Genomic DNA, 17,139 nt, shown 5'->3' on the forward strand with positions numbered 1-17,139 from the left:
CTTAGTGGTTAAGAGCGTTGTGCCAGTAACCGAAAGGTCGCTGGTTCTAATCCCTGACCCGACTAGGAGAAAAATCTGTCGATGTGCCCTTGAGCAAGGCACTTAACCCTAGTCGCTCTGGATAAGAGCGTCTGCTAAATGACTAAAATGTAAAAATATATATATACACATACATACACACACACATATCCTTTTTAAAATGATATTTCCCTTAATTACTTTCCATTAAAATCTTACCTTAACATTAGATACTGACGACGGATAGACTCCAATAAATAATGTATCACCTATGGCTGCAAATATGGAGGAGGCTATTCTAACCTTTAGGCTATGCACTAAATCCAATATTTGGCACATCATTGCGCACATGTTGTTAGGCCTACACATCATGTAATTGAGGCAAAAATTACAGACAGTAGCCTATAATTAGCCAAATAGAACTCAATTGATTGAACTTGAAATTGATTTCAATATGATTTAAATATATAGGCCTATGTAGCCTACTGTATTCATATTATGGCAAGAATAGCTCAAAAAAGCAAAGAGAAACGACAGTCCATAATTACTTTAAGACATGTAGGTCAGTCAATACTGAACATTTCAAGAACTTTGAAAGTTTCTTCAAGTGCAGTCGGAAAAACCATCAAGCGCTATGATGAAACTGGCTCTCATGAGGACAACCACAGGAATGGAAGACCCAGAGTTACCTCTGCTGCAGAGGATAAGTTCATTAGAGTTACCAGCCTCAGAAATTGCAGCCCAAATAAATGCTTCACAGAGTTCAAGTCACAGACACATCTCAACATCAACTGTTCAGAGGGGACTGTGTGAATCAGGACTTCATGGTCGTATTGCTGCAAAGAAACCAATAATAAGAAGAGACCTGCTTGGGCCAAGAAACACGAGTGATTGACATTAGACCGGTGGAAATGTGTCCTTTGGTCTGGAGTTTGAGATTTTTGGTTCAAACCGCCATGTCTTTGTGAGACACGGTGTGGGTGAACGGATGATCTCCGCATGTGTAGTTCCCACCGTAAAGCATGGAGGAGGAGGTGTTATGGTGTGGGGGTGTTTTGCTGGTGACATTGTTTGTGATTTATTTAGAATTCAGAGCACACTTAACCAGCATGGCTACCACAGCATTCTGCAGCGATATGCCATCCCATGTGGTTTGGTCTTAGTGGGACTATAATTTGTTTTTCAACAGGACAATGACCCCAATTGAGATGGTTTGGGATGAGTCGGACGGCAGAGTGAAGGAAAAGCAGCCAATGTAGGAACTCCGTCAAGACTGTTGGAAAAGCATTCCAGGTGAAGCTGGTTGAGAGAATGCCAAGAGTGTGCAAAGCTGTGATCAAGGCAAAGGGTGGCTATTTGAAGAATCTCAAATATAAAATATATTTTGATTTGTTTAACACTTTTTTGGTTACTACATGATTCCATATGTGTTATTTCATAGTTGTGATGTCTTCACTATTATTCTACAATGTACATGTTTTTGTAAAAATAAAGAAAAAGTAGGTGTGTCCGAACTTTTGACTAGTACTGTATATATACACTATATATACAAGAGTATGTGGACACCCCTTAAAATTAGTGGAATTCGCTATTTCAGCCACACCCTTTGCTGACAGGTGTATACAATCGAGCACACAGCCATGCATTCTCTATAGACAAACATTGGCAGTAGAATGGCCTTACTGAAGAGCTCAGTGACTATCAACGTGGGAAAGTCATAGGATGCCACCTTTCCAACAAGTCAGTTCGTCAAATTTCTGCCCTGCTAAAGCTGCCCCGGTCAACTGTAAGTGCTGTTATTGTGAATTGGTAACATCTAGGAGCAACAACGGCTCAGTCGCGAAGTGGTAGGCCACACAAGCTCACAGTACGGGACTGCCAAGTGCTGAAGCACGTAGTGCGTAAAAATCGTCTGGCCTTGGTTGCAACACTCACTACCGAGTTCCAAACTGCGTCTGGAAGCAACATCAGCACACAAACTGTTAGTCGGGAACTTCATGAAATGGGTTTCCATGGCCGAGCAGCCGCACACAAGCCTAAGATCACCATGCGCAATGCCAAGCGTCGGCTGGAGTGGTGTATAGCTCGCCGCCATTGGACTCTGGATGAGTGTAAACGCGTTCTCTGGAGTGATGAATCACGCTTCACCATCTGGATGTCCGACAGACGAATTTGGGTTTGGCGGCTGCCAGGAGAACGCTACCTGCCCCGACTATAAAGTTTGGTGGAGGAGGAATAATGGTCTGGGGCTGTTTTTCATGGTTCGGGCTAGGCCCCTTAGCTCCAGTGAAGGGAAATCTTAACACTACAGCATAGAATGACATTCTAGATGATTCTGTGCTTCCAACTTTGTGGCAACAGTTTGAGGAAGGCCCTTTCCTGTTTCAGCATGACAATGCCCCAGTGCCCAAGGCCAGGTCCATACAGAAATGGTTTGTCGAGATCGGTGTGGAAGAACTTGACTGGCCTGCACAGAGCCCTGACCTCAACCCCATCGAACATCTTTGGGATGAATTGGAACACCGACTGCAAGCCAGGCCTAATCGCCCAACATCAGTGCCCGACCTCACTAATGCTGTTGTGGCTGAATGGAAGCAAGTCCCCGCAGCAATGTTCCAACATCTAGTGCAAAGCCTTCCCAGAAGAGTGGAGGCTGTTATAGCAGCAAAGGGGGAACCAACTCCATATTAATGCCCATGACTTAGGAATGAGATGTTCGATGAGCAGGTTTCCACATACTTTTGGTCATGTATTGTAGATATAGATATGCAGTGCATTTTGTTACGTTACAGCCTTATTCTAAAATTGATTAAAATGTTTTTTTCACCTCATCAATCTACACACAATACTCCATAATGACAAAGCAAAAACAGGTTTTTAGAAATGTTTGCAAATGTATTCAAAATAAAAAACTGAAATATAACATTTACATAAGTATTCAGACCCTTTACTCAGTACTTTGTTGAAGCACCTTTGGCAGCCATTACAGCCTTGAGTCTTCTTGGGTATGATGTTACCAGCTTGGCACACCTGTATTTGGGGAGTTTCTCCCATTCTTCTCTGCAGATCCTCTTAAGCTCTGTCAGGTTGGATGGGGAGTGTCGCTGCACAACTGTTTTCAGGTCTCTCCAGAGATGTTCGATCAGGTTCAAGTCCAGGCTCTGGCTGGGCCACACAAGGACATTCAGAGACTTGTCCCGAAGCCACGCCTGCGTTGTCTTGGGTGTATGCTTAGGGTCGTTGTCCTGTTGGAAGGTGAACCTTCACCCCAGTCTGAGGTCCTGAGCGCTCTGCAGCAGGTTTTCATCAACGATCTCTCTGTACTTTGCTCCGTTCATCTTTCCCTCGATCCTGACTAGTCTCCCAGTCCTGCCACTGAAAAACATCCCCACAGCATGATGCTGCCACCACCATGCTTCACCGTAGGGATGGTGCCAGGTTTCCTCCAGACGTGAAGCTTGGCATTCAGGCCAAAGAGTTCAATCTTAGTTTAATCAGACCAGATAATCCTGTTTCTCATGGTCTGAGAGTCCTTTAGGTGCCTTTTGGCAAACTCCAAGCTGGCTGTCATGTACCTTTTACTGAGGAGTGGCTTCCGACTGGCCACTCTACCATAAAGGCCTGATTGGTGGAGTGCTGCAGAGATGGTTGTCCTTCTGGAAGGTTCTCCCCTATCCATAGAGGAACTCTGAAGCTCTGTTAGAGTGACCATCGGGTTCTTGGTCTCCTCCCTGACCAAGGCCCTTTTCCTTTGTTTGCTCAGTTTGGCCGGGTGGCCAAAGAGTCTTGGTGGTTCCAAACTTCTTCCATTTAAGAATGATGGAGGCCACTGTGTTCTTGGGGACCTTTGGTGCCCTTCCCCAGATTCTGTCTCGGAGCTCTACGGACAATTCCTTCGACCTCATGGCTTGGTTTTTACTCTGACATGCACTGTCAACTGTGGGACCTTATATAGACAGGTGTGTGCCTTTCCCAATCATGTCCAATCAATTGAATTTACCACAGGTGGACTCCAATCAAGTTGTAGAAACATCTCAAGGATGATCAATGGAAATAGGATGCACCTGAGCTAAATTTCGAGTCTCATAGCATAGGGTATGAATACTTATGTATATAAGATATTTCTGTTTCTTATTTTTAATACATTTGTCCAAATTTCTAAAAACCTGTTTTCACTTTGACATTATGGAGTATTGTGTGTAGATTGATGAGGGGAGAAAATTATTTAATCCATTTTAGAATAAGGCTGTAACGTAACAAAATGTGGAAAAGAGGAAGGGGTCTGAATACTTTCCAAATGCTCTGTATATACACTACCAGTGAAAAGTTTTAAGAATGCACACCTGTTAATTGAAATGCATTCCATGTGACTACATTTACATCCTTTTACATTTTAGTCATTTAGCAGACGCTAAGTGAGTGCATACATTTTTGATACATGACTACCTCATGAAACTGGTTGAGAGAATGCCAAGAGTGTGCAAAGCTGTCATCAAGGGTGGTCCTCTGTAGCTCAATGGGTGGTCCTCTGTAGCTCAATTGGTAGAGCATGGCGCTTGTAACGCCAGGGTAGTGGGTTCGATCCCCGGGACCACCCATACGTAAAAATGTATGCACACATGACCGTAAGTCGCTTTGGATAAAAGCGTCTGCTAAATGGCATATTATATCATTATAAGGCAAAGGGTGGCTATTTGAAGAATCTCAAATATAAAATATATTTTGATTTGTTTAACACTTTTTTGGTTACCACATGATTCCATATGTGTTATTTCATAGTTTTGATGTCTTCACTATTATTCTACAATGTAGAAAAAACCCTTGAATGAGTAGGTGTGTCCCAAACTACTTTTGACTGGTACTGTATATCATTAGGTTGTATGTATTTTTAGATATAGGCCTATTGTAAATGTGTATTATTGTAGTGTCACCATCTTTATTGCAAAAAGAAATACAAATACACACAACTTTAAGCTACATATTAATTTGACAGAGGTAATGAACTGCACATTTATCAGCACAGCAATTGATAAAACAGGACCATGTTTGCAAAACAAATACTTCTGAGCCTATGTCCATTTTTCACAGGTAAGCTAACAGTTACAGAAATCAGGAATGGAGGTATGCTCTATAGACCTCTATATATGAGTGACTGTGTCCAGATCTGTCCAGATGTTATGAAATATATATTTTTTCTCAATGACATGTATTGCTAAAATAAAGGTTTAAGGAAATACAAGCAGGCACCACATTACTACAAGAATAAACAGCTGGCTCAATCAAGCATGATGGGCTTGTAAGTATAAAAGCAAAGCTTGCTTTCATATATTTAAAAAAAGCTTGAAAGGGTAGTGGAATGGGATTAGTGTGGTGTGTGAAGAATCCAATACTTTAACTTGTATGCAGTACAAATCACATTATTGTTGGAGCACCTCCTCTAAGAGAATGAATTAGGCTGTTTGAGTAGGTTGAATCCTAAGCAACCTGCCTACACATTGTTTTAAGTACACTAGACTAACATAGCTACTGTAGTAGGTCAAAGCTGTGTGCTGGAAAACCTTGGTAGAGCATGGGTGGAGTAGGCATTGTGGTCCTCATGTGAATTTCCTTTCTTTTTTGGCTTCAGACCAATGCTTACTTCTCACTTAAAACATAGTTTTTTGTTTTTAATAGTGAAAAAACGATACTTGGCTTGATTTTATAGCAGGAAACAGCAGCTATTAATGTGTTGCAAGCCAGATGTTCCTATTAAACATGATGTTATCAAGAAGACATTCTGTCATCTTCAGGGTTCATGCCACTTGGAAGACAGACAGACTGATGTTTAAGGTTTAGTATGTGCTCTAGGGCTGGGCATACCATCGCTGATCCAAGAGCCTTTGATTGTACTTTTTATTTATTTTTTATAATTGTTGCCAATGTCATAAAACTCTTGGAATCAGCTGAAACAGATACTAAAACACTTCTTACTGCTTTGGATTGTGATCGTAAAAGGAAATGTCTCATGAATGAGTTGTCAGCCTCAGTGACAAGATGGCTAGAGGGAAGACAACTTTTATTTGCTTTTGGCCAGACAATAAAGAAGCAGATGCCTTTTAAACCTGTTAGCTGCCCAGCTCTTAATCGGCTTACCTTGGCACAGGGACGGGCAGCGGGATGGGCGACTAGTACCTCTGAAGGGTCATATCAATGGCCACTGGTCTGCCATACCTCCAATAGAACACAACATGTTGGAGGACCACAGGAAACCAAGAGGATACTTCACACATGAGCACACATTGAATTACTTGATAGTGTTCTGTGAGTACTGTTCATAGTGGCTAGTGTAAAACACTAGAGAAACAGAAAATATTTCATCAATATTTCCGTAGCATATAAACTAATTATTGGAAAGACATTGTATCATCAGTTGAGATAATGTCCTATTTGGTCTCTAAAACATAAAAATGCTGCAAATACTGTGTATGCCATAACTCAATGCCTGTGGTGTTAAAATGTTAATAATTACAGAGCACTGACTAAGTCAGAAATTATTTTCAAGCGCATACATAAGTGCTGTTTGTTTTCTTAAGCTCTGAACCTGTCAAGTCATTAAAAAAGAATGTATATGAGTTCAGCAATATAAACAGTGTAAAACATAGTCTATGTTGCATTCATTTAAAGTTCAGACTGCTAAGTGCCCACGTCTGTCAACAAGTGTGTGGAAACTGTATGTCACTTCACTTTGACACTCCAGTAGAGCGGTTTTAAGTGTTTCACTACATTGAAGAGTGTAGAGTAGAGTAGTCCTAACCAGGAAAATAGTATTCTGTATCCATTAGGCAGAACAAGTTATCTGTCCGAGGTTGTACTTATTTGGGAAATAACGATTAATAACATCATAATGAACCAACATGTATTTAACCAATGAATCACAATGAATAAAATCAATCAGTGCATACAGGTCAGATTAGACAATGTCAACAACAAAACCCTCATATTGACACACTAAAAGGGGTAAAAACAGTATTGGTACCCATGACAACAAGCTAGTGCCTAGTGAGAGTGGGTCGTCACTAGCTTCCACAGCCACAAAGTCATAAACCCTGCTTATTTCTACATTTTCTCTTCTTAAAATGTGCTTTTAAACGTAACCTTAACCTTAACCCTAACATTAACGCCACTGCTTACCTTATGTCCAACCCTAACCTTAAATTAAGACAAAAAAGCTCATACATTTTTACAATATATAGCCCATTTTGACTTTGTGACTGTGGAATCTAGTGGAAACCGTGAGAGTGTGGTATGACCTCCCCTATTAGCTTTAGACCGCTACTTGTTTGCACTTAGCCGAGGATAATCGTCTAGGTTCCACAAACTCAAACAAGTGGCTTGCTGCCAAGTCTACTGCCATACAAAAAAGCATGTGAATGTGTTGACATAGTGATGTCATAGTGGCTAAAAGACAGACTGCTGAGTGTGTGTTCTTGTCACATTTTTACTATGGAGGACATTAGGAACGTATTACACTTAAAAACAATTGAGTGACGCCTTAAAACTATGTAGCCTATATACATGGTAGTTACAGTACATTCATGTATTATTTGAGGACTATATCCTGAGGGATACTGTTTTTATCCTCGGACAAAAAGTTAAATATCTAAATTTAGTTTGACTGTGCAAGAGAGGAGACTGTGACCAGACACGCTAGATGATATATGGTCAAATGTCTCTGTGCCCCAGACGGTGCCTGGCAACCAGCAACACTGCATTACCTCAAAGAAGTCTGCTTCATGTCAGGACACTGAATAGTTTGGGTTTTGAAAAAAACACAAGCAGATTCTATCTTATTCATTTCATATTTTATACACAGTGTTGGACTGTAAAAAATAGTGTAAAATCTGTAGAACTCCCTCTGTTAGTAACTCCGGCACTGCTGGGGGAACTCAGTTTGTGTGTGTGTGTGTGTGAGTGTGTGTTATGACCAAAACCACCACCTAATTCTAAAATATCCTGTGTCAACAACATTTGTATTGCCTTTCCACATGTTTTGCTTTAATCGCTCCTTTTCCCTCTCTGTGTCTCTAGGTTGACTCTGACTCCCTGCTGTCCACCATGGAGACCTCTGCTCTTACAGCCACTGAGAAGAAGGAGCACAAGGGATCAGGTCTGGATGGAAGCAGCTTCTCAGACCTGCCAAAGAAACCATCTCCTACTACAGTGACCAGAAGTATGACTAGTCTAAGAGCTACCACCTTCAACTACACCTCTCCAGTCCAAACCTCTCAATGTTTCCCTCTCTCCACTCTCTGTCTGTACCCTATAGCAATGCTCCCAGTCATAAAATAGTGTCTTTAATACCCACATCAAAAACATTATAGGAGTCCCCCTGTCATACGGTATCTCTAATACTGAAAATATTTTCAATATAAAATACTTCTTGACTTAATTGATCATGAAGAGGGTAAAATGCATGAATTTTAAAATGCTTCAGATATTGCCTTTAAGCAGTGTTTTTGTTTCGGTGGTCCGTGTTAGTTTATGCTTTGCATATTGGCTTATTCCCCCGCTCAGTGGCACATGAAAAGAGAGAGATGGAGAGGGACTGCATGATTCAAAAATGTCTGAGACTGGATGATGAAAAAACACTATAATGAGGTTGAAAGACCTTGTTCTTACCTCCTGAGTATAAACGTTATGAATTACTAAAGCTGTCTGTGGTAACAGTGGACGACACAGTGCATCAGAGTCCTCTGACACCAGCGAGGACCGGGAAGTACCTTTGATATGCTAATTAGCTTTATCTAATAGTGTGGCATTGGTTAGTTATGTTTAATGATAAGCTTGGTGGCCTGCCATAAGCAAAGCCATATGAGCATGAATTGTTTAGAGAAATACATGAAAAATAGGACGTTTCTCTCTGTCCTCACTGGCGCCTCTACAAAGAAATGGTCAAAGATTGTTTCCAAAAAGATTCATTCTATTTATTGTCTTGGAATCTACTGTGGCCTATATCGGACACTTGCAATTCTTCAAACCCACATAGACCAAAGAAGTATGATGGTTGTAAATGATGTTGTAAGTAATATAAAGATGGGATACAGGTTAAAAAAATAGATAACGCATATGACTGAAATGAAAAGTAGCAGGCAGGCAACTCTTATGTAATGGAGTGGGTCAGTCTGGTCTGAGGAGAAAAAAGAAAGTGTGAGAGAAAGAGAGAAAGAAACAGAGAGAGAGAGCGAGAGAGAGAGAGGGAGAGGGAGAGAGAGTCACAGAGCGAGAGAGAGAAAGAGGGAGAGAGAGAGAGTCACAGAGAGAGAGAGAGAGAGAGAGAGAGAGAGAGAGAGAGAGAGAGAGAGAAAGTGAGAGGGAGAGCAGAGAGAGAGAGAGAGAGAGAGAGAGAGAGAGAGAGAGAGGGTCACAGAGCGAGAGAGAGAGGGTCACAGAGCGAGAGAGAGAGAAAGAGTGAAGGAGCGGGTGAGAGAGAGACCTCTCGTGTATTAAATATGAGACCTCATGTTTTCATCAGTGAGTATATGTGTGATGACAACTCCCCATAACGAGGTCTGAGGACCTTGTTCTTGCCTCCAGAGGTTCCAATGTTATAAATAAGTTAGAACTGCATGGTGGAGCGGTTCTGAGGTCCTTCTGAGATGCACAAAGACATCTAGCGAGGGCCCACCACTGAAATGTTAATAGAACTTATCAGTCTGACATTTTTACTGTTTAATGAAGGGCTTGGTGGCCTGCCATCAACAAACTATAACCACCATACATTCTCTATTCACTCATTGGCAACAGCGAAAGTAGAACATTTACACTCATACTGACTTGATTACATAGTTAGGTTCCTCTTTGTTTTAATCTTCTCATCGACACCTTGTCACTGGTCCTGCAATTAACACGCAGATCATAACAGCAATATGAATATAGGGCATAGTGTGAATAAATCAATATGATAGTGTATTATTCTTAGTACATTTCTCAAAGTAGCCTATATCAATGGCCTCATTCACTCAACTCTATTGATAACTACTGTAAAGTCAAAGGCTAACTAACTGAAGCGTCATCAGACCACTCTCAGTGAAAGCGCTAAGAAAAGCACTCAAATGTTTACAGAAGCTATAATGGTAAAACATCCAAGTCATTACAAATGAATAAAGTTCTACCAGCTACGTTTTTTCTCTTTGCTGGCCTGGACACATTGGCAGTTAGAACATCAGCGTCTTACTAACAAGACTCCATTTCAGTTGGGTTTCATGGAGACATGCCATACCCAGTTACATTTGAGTCCATGACTCTTAAACCTTAATGGAAGTATGTCTGGTCTCTATAGCTCTTAGTGTAAGAGGCCATGGCTAGAGGAGGAAGGATGATGTTGGCTTGGCATGAGTCCACCTGTTCCTTGATATGCATCAGGCTGTTTCTCTAGCTGGGCCTTGTTAATGATTTTATATGGGCACCCGCAGTCTCAGTGACAGCCTGCATCTGTCTGGCAGGGCAGGCTCTTGCAGGCTGTTGTGTGTATGTGTGTGTGTGTGTGTGTGTGGGGGTGGGTGGGTGGGGGGGTCTCTAAGCTGAATTGTAATGTTTGTAATCTTTCCCTTACAGAAAATCACATGATTTCATGTGAAGTTTCACATGTGAAATCATGTGAACACGTGTTTTTGGAACACTTCACGTGATCACGTTTTCACCCGTGTAGTTTCATGCTATCACGTTGCTTTAAATGTTGCCACATGTTATCACATTAACTTCACATAAGATCACATGAAAATGTGAAATTATTATAATAATTTTCTTTCATAAGTGTTATGTTTGTGAAACAGTTTTAGACAGCCTACACACCCTATCTTTATCTAACCCCTCAGATTGTAGTTTTGCTCAAATGGCAACATTCACAAAGTCCAGTATACTGCTATTGTGCCTTGTTGTCGTTATCGTCCCCTTCTGCTCCCTCACTCTTTACACTTCTTATACACAGATGTGGTGTTACCCCGAGCCTAAACTCTGTGTGACTGGTGACTAGACTAGATGGATGGAGCAGGCGCGTGCAGTGTAATTAGTTGTGTTAAGAGAGTGGCGAGTTAGTGATAAGGACAGAGCAGTGTGTTAATCACAGCAGCCGTGGTCTCCGTAGCGAGGGTGAGTGAGTAATGGTCAAGGTGAGAGGGGTGATGGGGGATTAGAGGGGCGTGTGAGGGGTCTCTTTCCCCCAGGCCTCTCTACTGGTCCCTGGGCTGCTCTGTTCTGGAGAAGGTGAGAAAAATGTTACCAGAAAGAAAAAACGCTGTTTATAGGCAGGAACACGCCACAGGGACAGACACTAATCTTCCTGAGAAAGGAGAGAGGGATTTCTGCTCTTTCTTTCTTTCTTTCTCTCCCTCTAAATGAGGCCCTTGCACTGTTGTGGTTATGTGGCCCTGTGAAAGGCAGAGAGAGAATAGGGGATTTGTGACTCAGAGGTTAGCCAGGGCTGACTGCATTCAGATCTGACTTCTCCCTCACTTATATGTTTAACTAACTCCATGGCCCTCCACCAGTGTTTTAAACTGATCAAATAATAAATATCCTGATTCTGTGTAGGGAGAAGTACTTTTTAAGATATTCCTAACATTACTCTAACTACACAACATGTGGATGAGTGCCTCAGTATTCGTTCCCCATGTCTTAAAGAAGAGTAGACAAGGCAATGCAAGAGATAAATAGTTCTGGTAACTGTCTTTCACAAGACACCATCTCGCCTGGCCCTACTACTTAGAAAACAGCATGACACACACACTTGAAAAGCGCAGAATATATTTATTTATTTCATATCCCCAGTAGATTGTCATGTTGGGAAAGAAAGGACCAACTGTATCCAGTGCCATGTACAGTATTTCACAATCACAACATCGTATCAGTACTACCTTGACTGACCAGATACCTGAGAAGACTATAGCAGGCGGGTCTTGCAGGAAGGCGAAGCTATTGACTGGCCCAATTCTGCTTTCCTTTCGGGGCGCTCCGATCCGATCCGCCACACACTAGCAGGAACTGACTGTTGTCTTCTATAACTGAATAAGACAGAGACAGATATCATTATAGAGTGGAAGGTACTTTCATTTTATTTTGATGGTCAGCGTCTTTTCAACTATATAGATCCTCCTATAATTCTGTCTTATTTTACAGTAAATAGGTTTATTTAATATCTAATATGTTTGAAAATAGGTTCCTACAGAGTCTGGCCTGGGCAGTCAGCTCAATACATTTCTTTATACTTATACATTCCCTTGACTCTACATCTAGATCAGATATTCATAAGCGTATATTGTCATTCCATTACACCATTACACCCTGGCTGCCACAATACTCTGTTTGTTTTTGGTTTGTTGGAGCTCTGGTTTGGTCCTTCTGTTATACTTTAGCCACAATGGAGCCCCTCTCTCTCTCTCTCTCTCTCTCTCTCTCTCTCTCTCTCTCTCTCTCTCTCTCTCTCTCTCTCTCTCTCTCTCTCTCTCTCTCTCTCTCTCTCTCTCTCTCTCTCTCTCTCTCTCTCTCTCTCTCTCTCTCTCTCTCTCTCCTCTCTCTCTCTCTCTCTCCTCTCTCTCTCTATCACTTGTGCTTACATTCATTCATGTGGCTTTTATAAAAAAGTAAACTTGATGGCTTTCCAAGGAACACCCCTTCCCCTATCCTTTTATTTTGAGTTTCACTTGGGGGACTGGCTAGCCAGGCCTAGAGAGGATTTAAAGATTAGATACGCTAAGTGAAAGCAGAGGGGACATCGTATATTTTTAGTGTGTGTTTTTTAGAGCCCACTGTCAGTTGATTGCAGTGTAAAACAGAGCTCCTTGGAAAATATAGCTTGTGTTGTACTGAGGAGTTGCAGAAGTTCTCTGCCGATGTCGGTACTCATTAGAGCAAGTTCAAATATTGGAGGTTGTGGCCTAGATATACTTCAGAAAAAAGTTTCAGCACAATGTCCGATACACTTGTGTTCTCTTGCCGGAAATTGGACACAGGGTTATTGCATTTTACGAATTTTTATTTTTTATGCTCTGGATAGTTTTTACAGAAAGTAAAGAAATTCCTATGCCCCCCCTCTCTCTCTCTCTCTCTCTCTCTCTCTCTCTCTCTTTTCCTCCCTTGTTGTCTTCTTCTTCTCTTTAACAGACTGCCATTCCCAGCATGCTCTGTTTAATCCTGGCCTCCGACGCTGAGATGTTTCCTTTCTGTTTTGGGGAACTAAGTTCTGGTTTTTTCCTTTCCTCCCCGGTGTACCCCCCACCCCCCCGGCCCTTTCCCCTTGCCTTCCCTGAGTAGAGGGAGTTTTACACACATCCAAAATAATGACAATAGTTTGGTGGACAAAAATAAGGTGGGCACACTGTTCTGCTGCCTTGCCCTCCCACCCCTGTAACCCTAACTCCTATCAACCTGAACTAAGATCTCCACGCCTGCTTTCATCCCGTAATGTACCCCTTCACGCTCACAGTTCAAGTGAACAAAAATAAACCACTGAGGAAATACAAATGTAAACACAGAAAGGGGGTGCTTATGTAAACAGGTCTGTTCCTATAGCTTGGGTAGACAGGCTCGAGTCTATTCCTATAGTCTACTAGAGGCTACAGCAGGACAGGCTGAGGCCAGGGGAGTCCATCCGGCCCATGTGTCTCCCCCCTCCCTGAGGGCCTGCACACACAGCTGTATGGCCCCCTGATGAAAACAGTGTCAGCCAGTCAGCCAGACAGTCAGCAACCACTCAGTCAGCCAGCCAGCCAGCCATTCAGCCAGCCAATCAGCAAATCAGTAAGCCAGTCAGTCAGTCAGCCAGTCAGTTAATCAGTCAGCCAGCCATTCAGCCAGCCAATCAGCAAATCAGTCAGCCAGTCAGCCAGTCAGTTAATCAGTCAGCCAGTCAGTCAGCCAATTGGTAAGCCACCAGTCATCCAGGCGCCCGTCCAGAATAGAATAGAATAGGACAATATTATATCTACAAAAATATACATATACATCTACTAGGACCGCAGCTTCACATACTCAAAGTGATGATCAAAGTTGATGTAAATATCTCTCTCTTTTTCTAGAGAATGTTGTAGGGAAAGTGTAGGGGAAAGTTAATTCCAATACAGATTGGGAACGACCAGAGATCCATTAATGCCTCAACTGATAAAATCATAGCTCCTTACTGCTCTTAGCTACTTTGACACTCCACCTGAAAATAAGTCCTGTTGGCCCATAGCCTTCCCCACCCCTGGTATTAGAGGCCTTTGTGACTGCTGTTGCAGCTCTGTTAGGCTCACAGGAAATTGATTTGTAGCGACACTAGAATTCCTCCTTAGGCTGAGGGAGTTGGTTTGCTGGTAATTACAGATCTAAGGTTACACTGCTGAAACAGGCTGGTAATACCACAGCATTAGCCATTAGCAATTAGTCTCATTATGGAAGGCTTATAGTAGAGACAGAGAGTCACATACCACACGTTCAATCACCCGCACCTGTAAGCCAGTCAGACTTTGTCTAAGTAAAACCAGTCAAATAAACAGATATAAGAAAAACAATTATTTTGGTTTTAAAAAAATGTTTTTCTTATTTTATGTTTGTTTTTGGTCAGCATCGTCCGAAATAAGATTCAGGTCAGCAACTAAGCTTGAGAAGGAGGAAGAGAAGGAGGAGAAATTCCATTAACATGTAGTGACATTCAACTTTTCCAGTATTTCTGTGGTCAGTACAGCAGGCAGCAGCAGGGAAAATCCTGTCTGAAACAAGATAGTGGGTATGTCCCAAATGGCACCATTTTCCCTATATAGGGCACTACTTTTGACCAGGGCCCACAGGGAATAGGATGCAATTTGGGACGTACCCAGTGCAGCCCACGTCCCAGACACCAGTGCTGGATACTGGCCTCCCTCTCAGGATAGAATGCAGGCAGGGAGACGGCAGGGATACAGTAAACTGTGAGACCGGCAAAATAAGCAGACAGGTTAGCCTGAGTAAATGCAGCAGACCCAGGGATAACAAACAGAGGCATCCCAGACCACAACTCTGTCCTGGCCGGCGGGTTGTGGGCTGGGAACAACCAATCCAAAACCAATCCAACCATGCCTTTATGTTTTCTGGACTGTAGCATTGAAGTTCCTTGCATGTTTCTTGTTCCATAAATAGTGCAATCAAGGGCATGTTCTGTTCAGTTCAGTTCTGTACCCGTCCCATGCAATAGCTAGACAGGCATGTCATTTTGGCGTTTCACTTTAGGCTATGGTTAAATACAGGCTCTTCAGAATGGTGGAGTGTATTTTCCTCACTGAGAAAGTCCTTTCTAGCGCTACTTAACGATGCAGTCCGGTATCTTAAGCACAACAAATTTGTAACATATTGTACGAATTGGATTCGTAGCATATTACACGAATTGCACAATAACAACAAAATCTGCAGGATGTAACATATCATACGAAATGGATGACGTAGTACACAATTGGATGAAATAGTGCACAAAAAACAGGGACCCGTTTTGGCTCTTGAGCACCACTTTCAAAACTGCTGGCTGAAATTATACAAAGGTTCTGGAGCATCACTTTAAAAGATTACAGTACATAAGTCTACAGTACACCCTGTGATTACAGTACAGGCTGAGACCGATGTTACCTCAATGTATGGTTGTCATGGTCCCAGAAACATGTAAACAGGCCGCTACTAGCCACTACCAGCCTCATGGAAAACTAGTTTGTGATGTCATACATCAGACAGCTCTGGGAGAAGAAGGGATGTGGGGAAAATAAATAGTAATTTTCATAACAACTGGGTAGGAATGGAGTGAGTGATGAGTGAGTGATGAGTGAGTGATGAGTGAGTGATGAGTGAGTGATGAGTGAGTGATGAGTGAGTGAAATCCCTTCATGCGAGCTCTTTGGTTAGAAAGTATGTAGATTTTCCTTTAGGGAGGATTCCCTCTTTTTCAATGACAAAAAAAGTGTAGGATTTAAATTAATCTTATCCTTACTTCAACTCATAGTCCTGAGAAAGACATGGTGGCTGTGACCTTAAATCATAATAATGCTCCATGTCCTCTTCGTGCTTTTCTGAAAGATTGGCCGTCCCCATCCCCACTATGTTGCTGAGATCTGTTCAGCTGAATGAGGGGATAGTTAGCAGCCAAACTTAACCCTAACCCAGTTTAACCTCAGCCAAACTTAACCCTAACCAGGTTTAACCTCAGCCAAACGTAACCCTAACCCAGTTTAACCTCAGCCAAACTTAACCCTAACCCAGGTTAACCTCAGCCAAACTTAACCCTAACCCAGTTTAACCTCAGCCAAACTCAACCCTAACCCAGTTTAACCTCAGCCAAACTTAACCCTAACCCAGTTTAACCTCAGCCAAACTTAACCCTAACCCAGTTTAACCTCAGCCAAACTTAACCCTAACCCAAATGTCCAGTTCTTTCCCAGGTGTTGTGACTCATGTAAAACATCTGTAATAACAGAATACACTGAATATACAAAACACGGGGGCCAGTATGAAAAATGTATGCACTCACTAATTGGAAGTCGCTCTGGATAAGAGCGTCTGCTAAATGACTAAACTGTACAAACTTGCTCTGACCAGGTGAATCCAGATGAAAGCTATGATTCCTTATTAATGTCACTTGTTAAATCCACTTCAATCAGTGTAGATGAAGGGGAGGAGACAGATTAAAGAAGGATTTTTAAGCCTTGAGACAATTGAAACATGGATTGTGTATGTGTGATATTCAGTGGATGAATGGGCAAGACAAAATATTTAAGTGCCTTTGAACAGAGTATGGTAGTAGGTGCCAAGCGCACCGGTTTGTGTCAAGAACTGCAACACTGCTGGGTTTTTCACGCTCAACAGTTTCCCGTGTGCATCAAGAATGGTCCACCACCCAAAGGACATCCAGCCAACTTGACACAACTGTGGGAAGGATTGGAGTCAACATGGGCCAACATCCCTGTGGAATGCTTTCGAAACCTTGTAGAGTCCATGCCACGACGAATTGAGGCTGAGCTGAGGGCAAAATGTGGGGGGGTGCAACTCAAGATTAGGAAGATGCTCCTAATGTTTGGTATACTCAGTGTAATCTAGGATCCTAGGTAGATTCCCACAATAGGAAGTATGTGTGTGCATGTTTGGCCCAGG

The 17,139-nt window shown here is 42.2% G+C and overlaps 1 protein-coding gene across 1 annotated transcript in view; it reads left to right on the forward strand.

Moving 5' to 3' along the window:
- The window catches only part of LOC121555139 (zinc finger protein GLI2-like), a 125,558-nt gene that overhangs the window by 19,622 nt on the left and 88,797 nt on the right, over window positions 1–17,139 (forward strand). Inside the window, exon 2 of the mRNA XM_041868943.2 lies at window positions 8,086–8,227. Coding sequence (XP_041724877.1) covers window positions 8,113–8,227 — 115 coding nt within the window. The 5' untranslated portion in view covers window positions 8,086–8,112. The remainder of the gene's footprint in view (window positions 1–8,085; window positions 8,228–17,139) is intronic.

Source organism: Coregonus clupeaformis, chromosome 40, assembly GCF_020615455.1.
Source record: "Coregonus clupeaformis isolate EN_2021a chromosome 40, ASM2061545v1, whole genome shotgun sequence".
Lineage (NCBI taxonomy): Eukaryota > Metazoa > Chordata > Actinopteri > Salmoniformes > Salmonidae > Coregonus > Coregonus clupeaformis.